Genomic DNA, 19,177 nt, shown 5'->3' on the forward strand with positions numbered 1-19,177 from the left:
GTTCATGTTGTTGGGACCTGAATCGAGCTGGCGTGCTAACCTTGTGAATTACTACTGTGAATTATTACTAATATGCAATAGGAATCCCTGTATAATGTGAAAGCTTTAGCCTAAAATTGTATGTGATCTACTCAATAAATTAAGAATGTATTCATTAGTGAAATGAATGTGTAATTTAATAATTTGAAGGACATACTAGTGTAGTCATTAATTTCATTGTCTCTGATTCTGGCAACAGGCGACATGCCCCTTAAAACTGGTGGCATTTCATTGTTTATTTTAACACAGAATTCATTAAAAGATGTGGATGAAGAGTCTGTCATTTCTGGAAACATTCAAGTTCTTCCTTCACCTGGCCTTCTCTTTCTCCTTCTGATCTCATATTTCTTTTGGGACCCAGGGCTCTGTGTGTGTGTGTGTGTGTGTGTGTGTGTGTGTGTGTGTGTGTGTGTGTGTCTGTCTGTCTGTCTGTCTGTCTGTCTGTCTGTCTGTCTGTCACGTCTTGGAGGAGGGGTCACCAGCCTTTCATCCCAGACCGGCTCCCAGCTCCCCGAAAGCTCTATAGGTGGGAGGACAAGTCTGGCAGTAATTCCATATCTGGTTCAGCATTTATTCTCTTTATTGAGAAAAGCAGTTGCTTGCTTTCTACGGCCGATGAAGCCATTCTAACTTCGGACAACATTGGGAACATCAACGGCCTTGTGCTTGGCGGTGGCTTTGCTGTCCTCTGGCTGTGCTGGCTTTCTGATCAACCGGGGGCTTCCTGTGGCCTTCCTGGAGTGCTGGGGACTGAATAGAATAGGTACTTTATTAATCAATTTGGCTAGCACAGAAATTCGACTTCTACCTTTTTAATAACACCCCTAGACACACGTTGAGAAGTTACAGGGTCCGCCACAGCACAGCGTCCTTGGATGGAGACGGTTTGGGGGTTAACTCCATCCTAAAACTATATTTTGGTATTTGGTTCATTAGTCCGTTGTTGATATAGTCCCAAAATGTTTTACATGTCGGCAATCAAGTTTTCAAGATATGTAACTTTCAAAATACATAAATCTTGCCTGAATGATGCATTTTGCATCATATGGTGCTGCGTTTGCATCATATGATGCAAAATGCATTATTCGGGACAGATTTCTCCATTTTGAACGTTACATATCTTGAAAACTTGATTGCTGACATGCAAAACATTTTGGGACTATATCAACAAAAGACTAATGAAACAAATACCAAACAATAGTTTCTGGGTGTAGTTGTCCTTTAAGTGCCTTGCTGAAGGGCACAATGGCAGTGGTTCATACCTGGAAGAGCCGCCCATCTTGCGGTGGAGCAGGGGGCTCCTGGAGCACTTGGGTTTGGCTGGGGTCTGCAGGGAGTCCTGTGTCTTCAGGGACCTCAGGCTGAGGAGGCCGCAGTAGTAGTTACACTGGTGCTGAGAGACAAACTGCTCAAACACATTGGGGTTCTCTGTGATCGTGAGACTTTGGTACCTGGAATAATAACAACAGATTCAATGTTACAGATGAGTAAAGGAACAGTTTGTTGACAGAGCTTCGTGCCAGAGTTTGTTATTACAGTATTGTAATTGTAAATGGTCTATGTAGTCATGAATATCTCTAGAACACAATGTTCAGAAAAATTATACCAACCCTTTCGATTTGATGCAAATTCCAACGTTTGTGATCTTGAAGTCAACACCTGCAGCACAATCACAATTACAGTTAATTTCACCTGTTCTGTTATTCAGCCAAAGCGTTGTCCTGCTAGAGTTAGTCATCCGAGACTATGGACACTGTACCTTCCATCCGAGTGAGCAGCAGATTTCCATTGGTCCACTGGAGGATCCAGTGCTGCAGAGTACAACACTTCAGTGCCGCCTCTGAGCCAGTTCTCATGACCAGCCGGCCTGTAGCGTCCATCAGACAGTACCTCAGATAGACCCCCTTCAGGTCAGACTCCACCGTGGCATGGGGAATGGTGTTGGCAGGCCGATACATGAGGTGGACTGGGATCACTCTGTGTAACCAAGAACATACACACACTGTGGTATGACAGAAGGCTAAACAAAGTAGTGAAATAATATGAAAAAACATTGTTTTTATGTGCAAGTTTTGTATCATTTTGATGAGCTCACTCACTCCAGCACTTCTCCAAAGGTTCCTATCACCCTACATTCCGCAGCAAAGATCTTGCAGTATTCACGAGCGATGTTCTGAAGTCTACATTCCTTTTGGAAATAAGATTGCATTCATGATCAGAATTGTTTTTAAATTTGGGTTAGGGTTCAGAGCTTTGACTAAATGTTTTTTTGATTCCTTTCATAACATCAATAATATCATTACATTGGCCCAATTTCCATTGATTCTCATTAAACATTTACTTTATGTTAAAGACGTAAAACCCTTCACCTGTTGGGTGATTGCCAGGTTCCTCTCGACCAGGTTGCTCTCCTCCTTGACTCCGTAGTAGGCGATGGGGCTCTTCACCTTGATGTAACATGTGGTCCCAGACTCAAACACTGGCTCCAGCCCATAGATGACCTTCACTCTGCAGGCCTTGTGGGAGCAGCCCTCTCCTATATGGGCCTCCTCCATCATGATACGCCCAAATAACTTACTTCCCCAGACGCCAGAGTCAGCCAGGCCCTTGGTGAACAGTAGTGGACTCATCTCTATCTCCTCTCCCACTGTAGAGAGGAAAGACATCATCAAATATAATGCACTGGAAGTGGTATTATGAGTCTGCATCGTGAGCCACTTGATCCTGCAAGCTTCCATGAATGGCTAGTTGAACAACGCTAACCATTCATGTAAGCTTGGGGGATCAGGTGCCTCGCAAGGCAAATGATGGGGTGTGACCGGACAGTGTTGAACACCAATTAAATCCTAACAAATAATAGACAAATGTAATCTTACCTTCTTGATCCTCACGCAGAAACATGCCAGAGAGTACTGCAAAAAAGACAGAGTAGAAAGAATAAGAGCTTGAGAGATGCTAAGTATTTATATATTCCTGCTACCAGTCACTTTTCAGCCCAGTTTATGTATATCCACCTATCACGCCTACACTGACTTTCTTGCACACTCACACACCCACACTAACACCCACACACACTCATATACACACACTCACCACCACGCACATACCCACCCTCCACATATACGGCTGCCATATTATTTACTATTATTATTATTATTATTAATCCTGCTACCAGTCACTTCCTCCTGATCCCTGCCTACATGTACATATCAACCTTAACTACTCCACTATTCCTGCACATTGTAAATGTGGTACTGGCATTTACCCTGTACTGTATATAACTTACATTCTTTATTTTTTATTTCTCCAGTTTTTTTGTTATACTATTTTGACATTGAATACTGCACTGTTGAGAAGGGCTTGAAAGTTTAGCATTTCACTGTACTTGTGCATGTGACAAATAAAACTTGAAAGATATAGGAGATAAAATATGCCAGAGTACTGAAAAATGTATTCTAGTCGACAGAATGAGAGATAAGAGATATAAAGATATAGGAGATAAAACACACCAGAGAGTACTGAAAAAATAGATTCTAGTCGACAGAATGAGAGATAAGAGATATAAAGATATAGGAGATAAAATACACCAGAGAGTACTGCAAAAAATAGATTCTAGTCGACAGAATGAGAGATAAGAGATATAAAGATATAGGAGATAAAACACGTCAAAGAGTACTGAAAAAATAGATTCTAGTCGACAGAATGAGAGATAAGAGATATAAAGATATAGGAGATAAAATACACCAGAGAGTACTGCAAAAAATAGATTGTAGTAGACAGAATGAGAGATAAGAGATATAAAGATATAGGAGATAAAACACGCCAGAGAGTACTGCAAAAAATAGATTCTAGTCGACAGAATAAGAGATAAGAGATATAAAGATATAGGAGATAACGTGTTGAAACAAGTCAAACTTCAGAGATTGAACTGAGACACTAGTGTACATACTGTCAACACTCAGTAGGAAGTCTGTTGTGTCTGTCCCGTATTCATTAGTGATGGTGCAGCCATAAACTCCACAGTCTCTGCTGGACGTCTGGACAATAGCCAACGCTACCTGAGTCTCATCTCCTGCACTGGGAAACACACAGGAGTCAGGGATGGACAGAACAGCAAAAATAAACAGAGTTTCAGAAAGCTCTAACTAGAATTTGTCAGTCCCACGGTGTCTCTACAACACCTTTACATTGTTGCCATCAGGAAAACTGTCTTTGATCGTGATTATTTTATTGTTGAATCCCTTTTATAAACAATATTTTCCACATTTTGGCTACAGCATTTCACGTCAAGGCAGCCTGCATGGAGGACTCACCTTCTTTCAACCTCAGCGATCTCCACCTCATCCCTGATCCACTTAATTGTGGAGTCACTAAGAACGTTGAAGAACTGGCACCACAGCTTCAGATGTCCTGCCGCATCTGAGAAGGGCTCTCCTCTAATCTTCCTGATGACCTGAGGAGCTGGAGAGAGAGGGGGGGAGAAAGAGAGGAGGGGAGTGAGAGAGATTAGTGCCAGTAAGAGAGGGACTCCCGACAGACAGGCACAACTAGGTAAAGATAAACACTTTCTTATGTTTCAGCTTCCTAACTTAAAGTAATATGGATACTATTTCAGTTAAGCCTCCATGTAATCCCACCTGGCAAGTAGCGGGCCCCATAGAAATAGAATGAATAGAACAAGCGTCCCCAGTCAAATTGTCAGGATTAGAGGTTGCAAGCCAGTTCTATTAATTCTATATCTAAAACTGACGATCCATCTCGTGACAGTGTCAAAGCAAACAGAGGAAGCACGAAGGCTCTCGATAGCACTCCCTACTGGAGCTTAGCCAAAGAAACTACACTGACTCCAATGGTTAATTTAATTGAATAAGACTAGCTACTCTCTAAAAGTATGCCAACATCATTCACCCCTTTTTTTTACACTAAGCTGATATATCTTGAAAGGAGTTTACCTTTGAATGGGTTATGCTTGTCCTTCTCAACTGGTTTCTCCTCAGTCTTGGTAGTGCCGGTTGTCTCCAGGGCAGGTTCCTGGCTCTGTTTGAGGGTCTCTGGTGTTGGAGCCAGCTTCCTCCTACTGAGCAGTGGGGAGCGTCTCTCTGTTGGAGGGGTGCGCTGGCCATTGGGGGGCTGCAGCAGGGGCGACCCGCGGGACAGCCCAGGGGACATGGGAGAGGAGGACTCTGGGGATAGCCTGGAGCTCATCCTGAGGACCTCTTCTCTCTGGGGGCTCTGGGTGTCAATCTGTGAAGCAATAGCTTCAGGGTCCTCTCCTTTGGGTTTAGGGATTAAGATTTTGCGTCTAGCGCCGGAGGCCAGCTCCTGTGGGGTGGCTGAGGGCATGGGGGATACACTGTCTGATCCCTTCAGCAGGCCAGTACTGCTTTCAGTGACTGAGACAGATGTTGAAGAGTCTGGCTTTGAATATTCCCCAACTTTCACCTCCTTGGATGAAGAGCTTTTGCTATCCAACGGAATGGTGGGAACAGGTACTGACCCTTGTGTCTCACTACTTGGGGAACCGTTGGTACCAAACCTTCGTACAGTCTGAGGACCAGGCTGAGGAACATCAGGTTTGCATGCTTCACTCCAACCTAAAATCATACCAGTATCTGGTGAAGAGTCTCTCTGTTTTTCACTGACAGGTTGCAATGTTGGAGTTGCAATGTTGTTTGTAAATCCTGTATTTTTTGTAGAAAAACTTTGGTTCTCAGTGGCATTAGGAAGTGAGCTAGATTCTGTTGAACGCTCCGAAAGGGGAGAAGCACACGTTTTGTCTCTGCCATGTCGACTGCTGAACACTGGAGGCAGTGAGTGTGAAGAATCCATCCCTTTGACTGCATTTTCTAGTGTTTGTTGTTTCTCTGCAGGAAAGGTAACAGATGAGATGGATGGAGGAGGAACTGTAATGTCCAGGGACTTCTGCTCAGGAGTAACAAGAGAAGACTCTTTTTGACCATCCTTATTCGCAGCCAGACTAATATCAGCATTGTGATCCAAAAGATGCTCCCGCTCTGTATCCATGACACTTTCAATGTCCATTACTATACATACAGGAGGATTACTGTTCTCTAAAGTGCCATCCATGTCTACAATAGAGATAGGAGGAATAACAAAAGCTTTAGGTGAGGCTTCAGTCATAGGACTAACTATGGGGGACTCAACTCGTTCTGGTTCAGAGGTATTAAATCTATATTCTACATTTGAAGCTGAAATAGAACCGACAGACATATCAGTTTCCTTCTTACAAGTGTCTTTCTCAGGTTCCTGCCTGTACTCTGTCTCATCCATCCTCAACTCTGGACTTTGCATTCTCACATCCTGTATGTCAGTTGATGGGGGACATTTAGGTTGTTGGTCTGTGTTTAGACTTTGTATAAGGGGCATTGAAATGGTAGCTACTGAAATGGGTGCCACTGAAATGGATGGCACTGGACTTACTTCTGTAGGGGCACTTTTCTCCATTTGTGACCTTAGAATCTCGGCAATAGACATGACTTTGGCTACAGGTGTTGGGGCTTTTGTTTGTTGCTCTGAGATGTTTGTGTTTGGGACACTTGTTGTTGTGTCAGCCGTCTGTGATGTGTCTGGAATAATAGGCTGAAAGCGGGGATTTAGAGAAAGATCTTGGCATTCTGCTATCTTCAACACAGGTATACTCTTCTCATCCCATACAGCCACTGCTATACTTTCAACGGTTTTCTTTTCAGGTGCTTTCGTAAGTCTTTCAATTTCACCTTCCTGAACTTTGCTAACTTTATAAACAGTTTCCATGTCAGCTCTTCTCTCACAACTGCCTCCCTGTGCATGTAACTCAGCCAAATTATTACCCTGTACTTTAACGTCAACTTGTATTTCTGTCTCACCAACGGTTTTTATAGCTATCTCAACTTGGCCTTGCTGGCCTACTGAGGAAACACTACACCCCAAGGTTTTCTCACCAACACCCGGGCTTTCCAGGGGTGACTTTAGTGGCTCTGTAAAAGGTAATGTATGGCTCTCATTTGATCCCCTGGAATGATCCTGTGTGCCCTGCGTCATTTTGTCAGAGGCCGATTGGCTCGCAGGATTGTGCAAAGTAGGAGACCGTTTGTTGGCATTTGCTGTGACTTCTCTGTCCGATGACGATGGAGAACGTTGTCGTGGCGAAGGTGATTGTCCGTCCAGCTTTCTCCGGATGGTTAGTATTACAGGTTCTTGCCCGACAGGTGTTCCCTTCCACTCTCTCTCTGTCTGTCTGTGGTTCTGTGTAACCTTGAGGCACAATAAAAGCAGAGACAGATTTACATTCTGTAAATACTTTGCTGCAGTCATATCCATGACACATAAACACACATCATTGTTATATACACATCAAAAACGTAAAAGTGTTATCTTATGAACAAGTCACCAAAGAGACTGCTGTAAGTGTTAAAGACTATGAAAATAACAACAAAGGATTGACCTTTTCTCCGACAAATTGAAATACATTCCACATCCACAATGTGCAAAGCTCTGTCGCCTGCAGATGTGTTTACTACTAGCAAAACACCAGTCTCAACGTCAACAGTGAAGAGGCGACTACGGGATGCTGGCCTTCTAGGCAGAGTTCCTCTGTCCAGTGTCTGTGTTCTTTTGCCCATCTTAATCTTTTATTTTTATTGGCCAGTCTGATATATGAGTTTTTCTTTGCAACTTTGCCTAGAAGACCAGCATCCCGGAGTGACCCCAAACTTTTGAACGGTAGTGTATATATGTGGACACCCCTTCAAATGAGTGGATTTTACTATTTTAGCCACACCCGTTGCTGACAGGTGTATACAATTGAGCACACCGCCATGTGATCTCTATAGACAAACATTGGCAGTAGAATGACCTTACTGAAGAGCTCAATGACTTTCAACATGGAACCGTCATAGGATGCCACATTTTCAACAAGTCAGTTCGTCAAATTTGTGCCCTGCTAGGGATGCCCAGGTCAACTGTAAGTGCTGTTACTGTGAAGTGGAAACCTCTAGAAGCAACAACGGCTAAGCCTTGAAGTGGTAGGCCACACAAGCTCACAGAACGGGACCACCGAGTGCTGAAGCATGTAGCGCGTAAAAATTGTCTGTCCTCGGTTGCAACACTCACGACGAGTTCCAAACTATCTCTGGAAGCAACCTCAGCACAATAACTGTTCGTCGGGAACTTTCTGAAATGGGTTTCCATGGCCGAGCAGCAACACACAAGCCTAAGATCACCATGCGCAATGCCAAGCGTTGGCTGGAGGGGTGTAAAGCTCGCTGCCATTGAACACTGGTGGAAACGCTTTCTCTGAAATTATGAATCATGCTTCACCATCTGGTAGTCCGACGGACAAATCTAGGTGTGGCCGATGCCAGGAGAACGCTACCTGTCTGAATGCTTAGTGCCAACTGTAAAGTTTGGTGGAGGAGGAATAATGGTCTGGGGCTGTTTTTCATGGTTCGGGCTTGGCCCCTTAGTTCCAGTGAATTAAAATCTTAACGCTACAGCATAGATTGACATTCTAGATTCTGCACTTCCAACTTTGTGGCAACAGTTTGGGGAAGGCCCCTTCCTGTTTCAGCATGACAATACCCTGTGCACAAAGCGAGGTCCATACAGAAATGGTTTGTAGAGATCGGTGTGGAAGAACTTGACTGTCCTGCACAGAGCCCTGACTTCAACCCCATCGAACACCTTTGGGATGAAGTGGAACGCCGACAGCGAGCCAGCCCTAATCACCCAAGACAGGTGCCTGATCACACTAATGCTCTTGTAGATTAATGGACGCAAGTCCCCGCAGCAATATTCCAACATCTAGTGGAAAGCCTTCCCAGAGGCTGTTATAGCAGCAAAGGGTGGACCAACTCCATAGCAGGTGTCCACATACTTTTGGTCATGTAATGTATCTAATGAATTAATCTTGTTTTCAATGTTGAGCTCTCGTGTTAAGTGCTGAGTGCTCAGACATATTTACTAATTGGAACCTGGTCAATGGATGAAGCAATCCTGTTTTCCAGTTATAACTCTGTTACTATCTCACAAACTGTTCTTGACTTGACAGCTATGGCTTGTAGTCAAATCACTATAATTCACACAGGTTCAACTCCTCAGATAGAAAGATTTGAATACTGTCTAATAGTGCTACTGGTGGGGTAGTGCTGTTAAGCTGCACTCACTTGATTATGAGATGAATATTACTTCACTTAATATGTCCTTTGATGAGCCAAAGAGATGAACAATACCCTCACAAACACAGTGCAGTCCCACAGTACAGGACGAGGTAGTCTAATGTTTTGACCAGGTGCAGAGTGAATGTGGATCTGTTGTGAGATTAACTCCTGGTCTGAGCTCATGTTCCTTTAGTCTTAGATAAACATAACAGTAAGAGATATGTAAATCATTTGAAATAAGCACCAGATCTAATTGGTCAGCTGAAATTAGCACCCGAGGGATTGGCTCCGGTGTGACTTATGTGTCACTCCATCAGTGAATGAGATAAGTCCAGAGTTACTGAAAGGACCATTCACATTGCTTCTACTTTGATTTCAATATCCCAGAACTAAAATATGGTGTTGTGTGAAATAAAAATGCCTTCCCTTTGAAAAATCAACTGACAAATGATATTGAAATGGGGAGTACATGAACATTTACAATGACAAGTACAGAAGGGAGAGTATGCTCTTAGGTTCACATTGTACAAACATCTATTGTAGGCCTACTTTGGTTTCATTGAAACAAGAAAGTGCTTTATAACCTGTCTCGCTCTCTCACACAGTGTTCACAGTATGACAGTGGACTAAGCACAGACAGACATGGATCATGGAATATGTTTAGGTTTAGTGGGGAGACAATGTAATGTGGATCATTCAAAGGGGTGCTTTGATGGAACAGAGTGGACAGAAGTCTGTCTCAGCAGTATTTTCACAGTACTTTGTTTCCATACCTTCAGTAGAAAATGTAGTGTTTCAAAAACCCCAAATAGTATGAAATCATAAATGTCTTCTTTGGAGAGAAAAAATAATCAATGCCTAAAATGATTTACAACTTTTTGGAAGAGAGACAGAAAACGACATTATCTTCCTCTCTGTTTGCATGGCTGCGACCAACAGCGTAACTAAAAGACGAGGATAACAGTGCAGCTCAACTCTCAAGGATAGCAAAATTATTACCCATCATGCTCTCTGCCTCTATGTCTGGACCAATCCAAAACCTTTTAAGACATCATTGCTGTACCATCTGTTCCATTGTGCTTTTCACTCTCATGCCATGTGTTTTCCACCACCAAGACCATTCACAGTCGCCTTAAAGCCCCACACTGTCACACAAGCTAAGATTGTTGACCTCCCAAAATCCTTATTGCACAAATCATACGCACAACAGAAGCCTTGAGGTACTCTGTGATTTCTTTACTCATGTTTTCAGCCATTCGATATGTAGCAGTGGTAATATACCTGCTGGCCGTGCCAGCACATGCATCATTACACATACGTCTTGTCACACAGAGAGGGGCATACTTGTAAAGTCTAATAATAGCCATATGGGTGCTTGTGTTACTGATTTGGCTGGTGTGTTTTGGAAATGTTAGGCGCTCCATGAGCTCATAGGGACAGGGCAGAGACACTCACCTCCCCGCGCAGCTGCGCAGGCAGCCGAGACAAAGACACATTCTTTAGGCACGTGCTTGTTTCCTCCACAGACAGCTGATCTCCTGACTGTCCACACAGACGCTGAGGCAAGGCAGAGACAGCCTCGCTGCTCTTACAGGGTGATGTTAGTACTGACTCCACTGATTCCCCAGCAACTTCAACTGCAGTTCCAGTTCCATGAATGGAATAAGTATCTGAGTTTAGCACCTCAAGCACTGATGCTGAATCCTTCCCCGGGCATTCAGTTTGACCTTTTAGGGGAGTAGTGGTGCTGTTTAGGTGTTCCAGGACAGAACGCTTATCGTCTACCTCAATGTCTGTTACGTTGCTTTGATGGGTTTTAATGTTCTCTGGTGTGTTGCTCAAAACCTGTGGAGTTGTTACTGAAGGACTTGCTTGTGGTTGTGGTGTGACAGAGGAACTTGGTTGAGGTTGTACATTCGGGGAAGGACTTGGTTGAAGTGGTTGTCGTTGTAATTTCATTGAAGGACTTGGTTGACGTGGTTGTGGTTGTAGTTTCGCAGAAGGACTCTGTTGTGATTGTGGTTGTGGTTTCGCATAAGGACTTGCTTGGAGTTTCTCTGAAGGACTTGGTTGAAGTATTTGTGGTTGTGGTTGTAGTTGTAGTTTCGCAGAAGGAGGATCTGGTTGTGGTTGTGGTGTTACTGAGGGACCTAGTTGTGATTTTACGGAAGGGCTTGATTGATATGGGTGTGGTTGTAGTTTCGCAGAAGGAGGATTTGGTTGTGGCTGTGGTTTTGCTGAAGGACTTGGTTGTGGTTGTGACGTCACAGAAGGAGGACTTGGTTGACGTGGTTGTGATTGTAATTTCGTTGAAGGAGGCCTTGGTTGTGGTTTTAGTTTAGCTGAAGAACTTGGTTGTGGTTTTAGTTTAGCTGAAGGACTTGGTTGTGGTTTTAGTTTAGCTGAAGGACTTGGTTGTGGTTTTAGTTTAGCTGAAGGACTTGGTTGTGATGAGGTGACAGGAAGAACTGTACTCTGACTCCCCATAATATTGTTATTTACAACATTTTGGGTCACCTGAGCCACTGCAGCATTCTGACTCTTATTCCCTGAGATGGTTTCCCCTGTAGAGAGGAGCCCAGTAGAAGGAGACAGGATGCTAGGCTCTCCATTGTGTGGTGGGGTTTGACCAGGTACTTTCTCCTTCACTTGGACCTTCACTTCTTCCATTACTGACACAGTGTTGTTCAGTGGGGCTCTCTCAGACTGATTCATGTATTTTACATTCTCTGTCTTTGAGGCTGAAGTTTCAACAGCACTCTCCACTTCCAGGGCCTCTTCTGATGACCCCAGTGAGGGTGAGGACTCAACCAGACAGGGTGTCCCACTGACCTCTCCTTCTTCACTCATCCCTCTCTCCTCAGGCTTCTTCCTGGCTTGGCTATCAGCCGTCATCCCACTATCCTCTCCATTGGAGATCTTTATCTTCTTCTTGGCCAGTGATGCTTTTGGTGTGTGTGGAGCAAAAGACTTCTGCACTGAATCGTAAACATACGTTGGGCCTTTGTTGCTGCTATTTTCTGTAATGGCTGCCTGTCCATTGACATTGGAAGACCCAGCCCTGTTAGATTCCCGTTTTTCTTCCCCCACCACAGGTGTGTCCTGTAGCCTGCCCTCTGCCTCCCCAGCATGAGCCTGAGTGCTCTCCTCAACCACTTCATCCTCCATAAAGCTGGGGGCACTGAGGCTGGGGTCCATGGGGGACCGTCGCTTCCTCTGGGACCGGTCTGGACTGATGGTCCTCAGTGTTTCCTGCCGACTACCAGGAGACCCGTGGTTCTCCTTGTCCCACGGCTTGGGCTCCTCCAGCTCTCTGCGTGTGTTTTCGGCCTTCAGTTTGATCTTGGCGAAGTACTGCTGGTGGATCTTGTATTCGCTCATCGTCCCCACCTCAAGGACTCCAGAGCAGGACACAATGCCTTTGTTGTTCCTGGCTGATGCCTGGTAGATTGCTGCATCCTCCATAGTGCAACTGTAAAGAAAACAAATTATAGATACTTGTATTATACAGTTGCTGCACAATTTTTTAAATAATATTTGTGTGCATCAATACAAACCAGACTGACATCAATATGATAACGTTTAACATCTTCAATACAAATTACAATTATGATCTTGATCCATACTTGTAAATGTGCAGTGAATGGTTTTGTCCATTGTGGGAAATGTTGTATTTAGGTAGTCCACAGTATCTGTCCAATTGCAAATCATCTTTATACCATGTCACTTCTGGAGCGGGGTGACCTGGAGTCAAATTGAAACAGAGAAACAGTTATAGAGACTACATTTCACACTTACTGTAAAATCTTCAGATAGATAATAGTGGTTAGCAAGTACAACAACAAAGTATGCAGGCTATTACAAACAACGTATTGCGCCCACTCACACACCAGAGGAGAGTTTACCTGACACCTCACAGGTGAACTTGATGCTACAGGTTTCAGATACGGCTCTTGACTTTAATGTCGTCTCAAAGGATGGCTGGGTCTCCTCCGTTAAATGTGCCATAACACAATGTAGGGTGCTCCTGCATAACACACTTAGTTACATTTTCAAATGGAAACAAATGTCTCTCACCTGGGCCAAAGCTCTTTTCAAAATATGTAATCTTCTATAAAGGCAATGGAAGACAGACAAAATATATGGAATATAAAATGCAATAGTTTGTCAAATATATAAAGACATTTTTATCAACACACTTAAACCTACATACTGTAAGGTAATGTGATTCCATATCCTAGTGATTTGATTTCCATGGATTGTCTTGCTTATCATAAGAATTGCAGGGGTCAATATGGGTGTTATGTAGTTTGTGATGCAATATCTGGTGCAATCCAATATCACTATAATCAAATATCAGCCAACATTCTTCACCAAGCACACACTGTTCCATCTCAATGTCATGACGGTGAGACAACATAAGCCAGGCTAAAGGAAAGCTAAAAGATAGCAAGTGCTGGTGTTAGTTTAAATACATTTCATGAAACAAATACATGACAGTACCTTGATGGCCTGTACTGAGAATAGCTGTGACTGGAGTAGCTATGCAGAGAGGATGCAAATAGAAGCAGCTTATCAGGCACAATGTATAGGTGTTTTGGCATGAATGAAGATGGACTAAGAAGTGTTCTTACATACATTGTCATGCTTTTAATTGGCTATCAAATGCCCTTAATTGGTTATTACATTTAATTGGTTATCAAATTATTTAATTTATAATTCACTGTATCACAATTCCAGTGGGTCAGAAGTTTACATACACTAAGTTGACTGTGTCTTTAAACAGCTTGGAAAATTATGTCATGGCTTTAGAAGCATCTGCTAGGCTAAGTGACATAATTTGAGTCAATTGAGGTGTACCTGTGAATGTATTTCAAGGCCTACCGTCAAACTCAGTGCCTCTTGGCTTGACATCATGGGAAAATCAAAAGAAATCAGCCAAGACCTCAGAAAAAACATTGTAGACTTCCACAAGTCTGGTTCATCATTGGGAGCAATTTCCAAACTCCTGAAGGTAACACGTTCATCTGTACAAACAATAGCACACAAGTATAAACACCATGGGACCGCACAGCTGTCATACCACTCAGGAAGGAGACGCCTTTTGTCTCCTAGAGATGAACGTACTTTGCTGCGAAAAGTGCAAATCAATCCCAGAACAACAGCAAAGGACCTTGTGAAGATGCTGGAGGAAACAGGTACAAAAGAATCTATATCCACAGTAAAATGAGTCCTATATCGACATAACCTGAAAGGCCGCTTAGCAAGGAAGAAGCCACTGCTCCTAACCGCCATAAAAAAGACTACGGATAGCAACTGTAAAAAAAAGACCGTACTTTTTTGGGAAATATCCTCTGGTCTGATGAAACAAAAATAGAACTGTTTGGTCATAATGACCATCGTTATGTTTGGAGGAAAAAGGGGGAGGCTTGCAAGCCGAAGAACCGCATCCCAACTGTGAAGCACGGGGGTGGCAGCAACATGATGTGGGGGTGCTTTGCTGCAGGAGGGTCTGGTGCGCTTCACAAAATAGATGGCATCATGAGGATGGAAAATGATGTGGATATATTGACATCAAGACATCTGTCAGGAAGTTAAAGCTTGGTCGCAAATGGGTCTTCCAAATGGACAATGACCCCAAGCATACTTCCAAAGTTGTGGCAAAATGGGTTTAAGGACAACAAAGTCAAGGTGTTGGAGTGGCTATCTCAAAGCCCTAACCTCAATCCTATAGACAGTTTGTGGGCAGAACTGAAAAAGTGTGTGCAAGCAAGGAGGCCAACAAACCTGACTCAGTAACACCAGCTCTGTCAGGAGGAATGGGCCAAAAATCACCCAACTTATTGTGGGAAGCTTGTGGAAGGCTACCCGAAACATTTGACCCAAGTTAAACAATTTAAAGGCAACGTTACCAAATACTAATTGAGTGTATGTACATTTCTGACCCACTGGGAATGTGATGAAAAAAATAAAAGCTGAAATAAATCCTTCTCTCTATTATTATTCTGACATTTCACATTCTTAAAGTAAATTGGTGATCCTAACTGACCTAAGACAGGGAATATTTACTAGGATTAAATGTCAGGAATTGTGAAAAACTGAGTTTAAATGTATTTGGCTAAGGTGTATGTAAACTTCTGACTTCAACTTTACATGACTCTATATGAATATAGTGCTTTCAATACAGAATGCAGGTATTGAAGGCTCATTATTGAGTGAAATTAATGCCAACAAAAACTGCATTTGTATTCAGAAATGTATTTTGAATTGAAAATGATTGAATTCAGATTCCACTTCTGTTGGAACTAATATCACTCCATACACCATAGAGTGCAACATCTTAATTGGTGGATATGTCATGCCTGTAATCATGGCCAAAAACAGTGTTTAAGTGTAGGTCTAGTCACTCTGTCGGGTGTTGTCATCTATTTCAGTCTCTCGGCCAGATCATTAAGATAGGGTGCTGCTAAGGCCATGGTTTATTTGAGATTGTATTTTGACTGACTATTGCCTAGTGTCTACAGTGGAAAAACACTAAGTGACGTCAGAAAGTATTACATGGCGATACTATCTGTACCATTCATATTTTATTTTATTATAATTAAGAATACATGTTTTCACTTGACTTGATAGTTTTGCAGCACGCACTTGGCCATAAGTAGACATACCCAGTAGTAGGAAGATTGGATTTTCATAAACTTTTCTTCTATTTGTAGGATGCATTTTGGAAGACGGTTTGCCTTTACACAGGCTCATGCAGTGAGATGCAGTTTATTTATAAAGAGCTGAGAGCTGACCTTCATGGTCATAGCTTTTTATGAGCCGGTAGTGAGTGTTGCCTATCAGCTGGCCATTCAAACAGTCCTAAATGCAGTAAACGACACCATGGAAACCAACAATGCCTTTGATATGTGGTTGACTCATCCAGTTGCCTTAAGATGAATGCATTATAACTGGCTCTGGATGAGTGTGTCTGCTAAAATACTCAAATGTAAATGTTGTGTAAATATAACTAACACTGCTATCCCCAACTAACTAACACACTGAGAAATCATTTAAATCCAAGCCATCCAATCATTTTCATTTAAAAGGGCAATATAAATTCAATGATTATTGTTTTATTATTAAGACCTCATAATGCAATGATGCCGAATCAATGGTTAACCTTCACTTCAAAAGGAGAGGGATGTGGTAATAAACATATTCTAACTTTCTTGTTGCTTGTTGAGGTACAGTAATATTTCCTGTGTTGAGCTGAGGGGTTGTGTACCTGTTTTCAGGCCTGACATCAGAGAGGTAGCTGCGGCTGCTGGCTCTGCTACTCCCTATGACATCATCTCCATTGTGGGAGCTGGACCTCCCGTCCCCCGCAGAGTAGGAGCGGGTCATCAGCCTCCTGGAACTCATTCTCCAACAGATAGAGTTTCTCTTTCAAACTTAAATTCCCAGGAGAAACTTCCTCAGAGAAGGCAACAGATGATGATGTACATCCACCAAAACAAATGAGGTTTTCTTCTGTGGCTGTAATCTGTTATGGTCTAAATCTGGGAGATAGCAGCTGAAAGAGAGATAAAGATAACACTAAGTTATTTTTAATAACAAGATACAAAATCAAGATGATGCCCTTCTTTGGTAAATATTTATGAGCTTGAAAACATGTTTTTAAAAAAGCAAACACTTCTATTGTCTTTATCAATTGTAGTGTAATGCCTTATACTATAGAGACTGATATCAGCAACAGAGATGTTTGTTCAAAGTAATGTTGTTATGTTCAGTTGGTAACACATCCATTATATCATCATTCATCGACAAGCTATCTTCCATCAGATCTCTGAGGTAAACTCACCATTCATAGCTTTCCTTTTGTCTCTTTGTATAAGGACCCACCACTCTCTCCGGCTCAAGGCACTGTGCAATTTCCAAACAAACATGAGCATGCGTACCCTGCCAAACCTATTTATAACAGGCCTACAAATAGGCACAAGAGCACATCACATTTTCCAAAACTAGCCGTCGAACCATTTTAAGTACAATACCCCACCACCACAAGGAAAACTCCCTTTGGGAAAGAATCCGTAGAAAAGAGTTTTGATGATATCTGTTCCAGCATTGTGGAGGAGATACATCCATATGGAACAATGCTTAGTCAGAAGCCACAAGGCCATCTAAGAGTTGGTTGTCCTCCAAATGTTACGACTTGGGTTAAGCAAGTTAGGCCACCACGAGTGTGTGACTTGGTTACCATTGGAAAACGTGCCCTCTAAAACAGCAGAGGGACTTTCATGTGGCCCAATGGGTGACTGCGCTTTTTCTTCTCTTAAACAGCGTGCATGCTTAGTGTTTGATACAGCCCGTGGTGCTAAAGTATATGACCCTGTCAATCAGAATGATGACACCAGCCTTAAAAGTCCATTTAAAAGAGCTGTAAATTCAGGCATCCAGTCCCATCGCTCCCACTTTCCAAACAGAAAAGTGTTTGGTTACAATGACTGACCTTCCACAGCAACAAGCTTGTTGATCCTGCATATGACAAATATACTGGGAGAAATGTGAGTCTAAATGCAATAGAACATTTTGCTATGGTTTGCTATAGCTGATTAGCTGTTGTCTCACCTACTGTTTTAGCTAGCTCTCCCAATTCAACACCTGTGATTACTGTATGCCTCGCTGTATGTCTTTCTCAAATGTCAATATGCCTTGTATACTGTTGTGCAGGTTAGTTATCATTGTTTTAGTTTACAATGGAGCCCCTAGTTCCACTCTTTATACCCCTGTTACCTCCTTTGTCCCACCCCCCACACATGCGGTGACCTCACCCATTACAACCAGCATGTCCAGAGATACAACCTCTCTCATCATCACCCAGTGCCTGGGCTTACCTCCGCTGTACCCGCACCCCACCATACCCCTGTTTGCGCATTATGCCCTGAATATATTCTACCATGCCCAGAAACCTGCTCCTCTTATTCTCTGTCCCCAACGCCCTAGGCGACCAGTTTTGATAGCCTTCAGCCGCACCCTCATACTACTCCTTCTCTGTTCCGCGGGTGATGTGGAGGTAAACCCAGGCCCTGCATGTCCCCAGGCACCCTCATTTGTTGACTTCTGTGATCGAAAAAGCCTTGGTTTCATGCATGTCAACATCAGAAGCCTCCTCCCTAAGTTTGTCTTACTCACTGCTCTAGCACACTCTGCTAACCCTGATGTCCTTGCCGTGTCTGAATCCTGGCTCAGGAAGGCCACCAAAAATTCTGAGATTTCCATACCCAACTATAACATCTTCCGTCAAGATAGAACTGCCAAAGGAGGAGGAGTTGCAGTCTACTGCAGAGATAGCCTGCAAAGTAATGTCATACTTTCCAGGTCCATACCCAAACAGTTCGAACTACTAATTTTGAAAATTACTCTCTCCAGAAATAAGTCTCTCACTGTTGCCGCCTGCTACCGACCCCCCTCAGCTCCCAGCTGTGCCCTGGACACCATTTGTGAATTGATCGCCCCCCATCTAGCTTCAGAGTTTGTTCTGTTAGGTGACCTAAACTGGGATATGCTTAACACCCCGGCAGTCCTACAATCTAAGCTAGATGCCCTCAATCTCACTCAAATCATCAAGGAACCCACCAGGTACAACCCTAACTCTGTAAACAAGGGCACCCTCATTGACGTCATCCTGACCAACTGGCCCTCCAAATACACCTCCGCTGTCTTCAACCAGGATCTCAGCGATCACTGCCTCATTGCCTGTATCCGCTATGGAGCCGCAGTCAAACGACCACCCCTCATCACTGTCAAACGCTCCCTAAAACACTTCTGTGAGCAGGCCTTTCTAATCGACCTGGCCCGGGTATCCTGGAAGGACATTGACCTCATCCCGTCAGTTGAGGATGCCTGGTCTTTCTTTAAAAGTAACTTCCTCACCATTTTAGATAAGCATGCTCCGTTCAAAAAATGCAGAACTAAGAACAGATATAGCCCCTGGT

The 19,177-nt window shown here is 43.2% G+C and overlaps 1 protein-coding gene across 4 annotated transcripts; it reads right to left on the bottom strand.

The window, feature by feature from the left end:
- Positions 1-258: 258 nt before the first annotated feature.
- On the bottom strand, positions 259-17,429 carry LOC110506760 (alpha-protein kinase 3). 4 transcript variants are annotated; one of them, XM_036981013.1, is made up of 17 exons: positions 17,044-17,421; positions 16,468-16,755; positions 13,701-13,739; positions 13,103-13,224; positions 12,824-12,941; positions 10,653-12,669; positions 6,883-7,293; positions 4,992-6,852; positions 4,353-4,500; positions 3,989-4,116; positions 2,916-2,951; positions 2,409-2,686; positions 2,139-2,227; positions 1,799-2,016; positions 1,650-1,698; positions 1,302-1,490; positions 259-789 (listed from the first exon to the last, which is right to left on the bottom strand). In XM_036981013.1, exons 2-17 carry the CDS (start codon positions 16,602-16,604, stop codon positions 666-668), a joined length of 5,964 nt encoding a protein of 1,987 aa, XP_036836908.1. In that variant the 5' UTR covers positions 16,605-16,755; positions 17,044-17,421; the 3' UTR covers positions 259-665. The 4 variants fall into 4 exon arrangements, 3 of the variants coding, with proteins under 3 accessions (XP_036836908.1, XP_021442288.2, XP_021442289.2); XM_021586613.2 differs by having other exon boundaries at positions 4,992-7,293; XM_021586614.2 differs by lacking the exon at positions 13,701-13,739 and having other exon boundaries at positions 4,992-7,293.
- Between the last annotated feature and the right edge of the window lie 1,748 nt (positions 17,430-19,177).

The sequence above is a fragment of the Oncorhynchus mykiss genome, chromosome 6 (genome assembly GCF_013265735.2).
Source record: "Oncorhynchus mykiss isolate Arlee chromosome 6, USDA_OmykA_1.1, whole genome shotgun sequence".
Taxonomy (NCBI): Eukaryota; Metazoa; Chordata; class Actinopteri; order Salmoniformes; family Salmonidae; genus Oncorhynchus; species Oncorhynchus mykiss.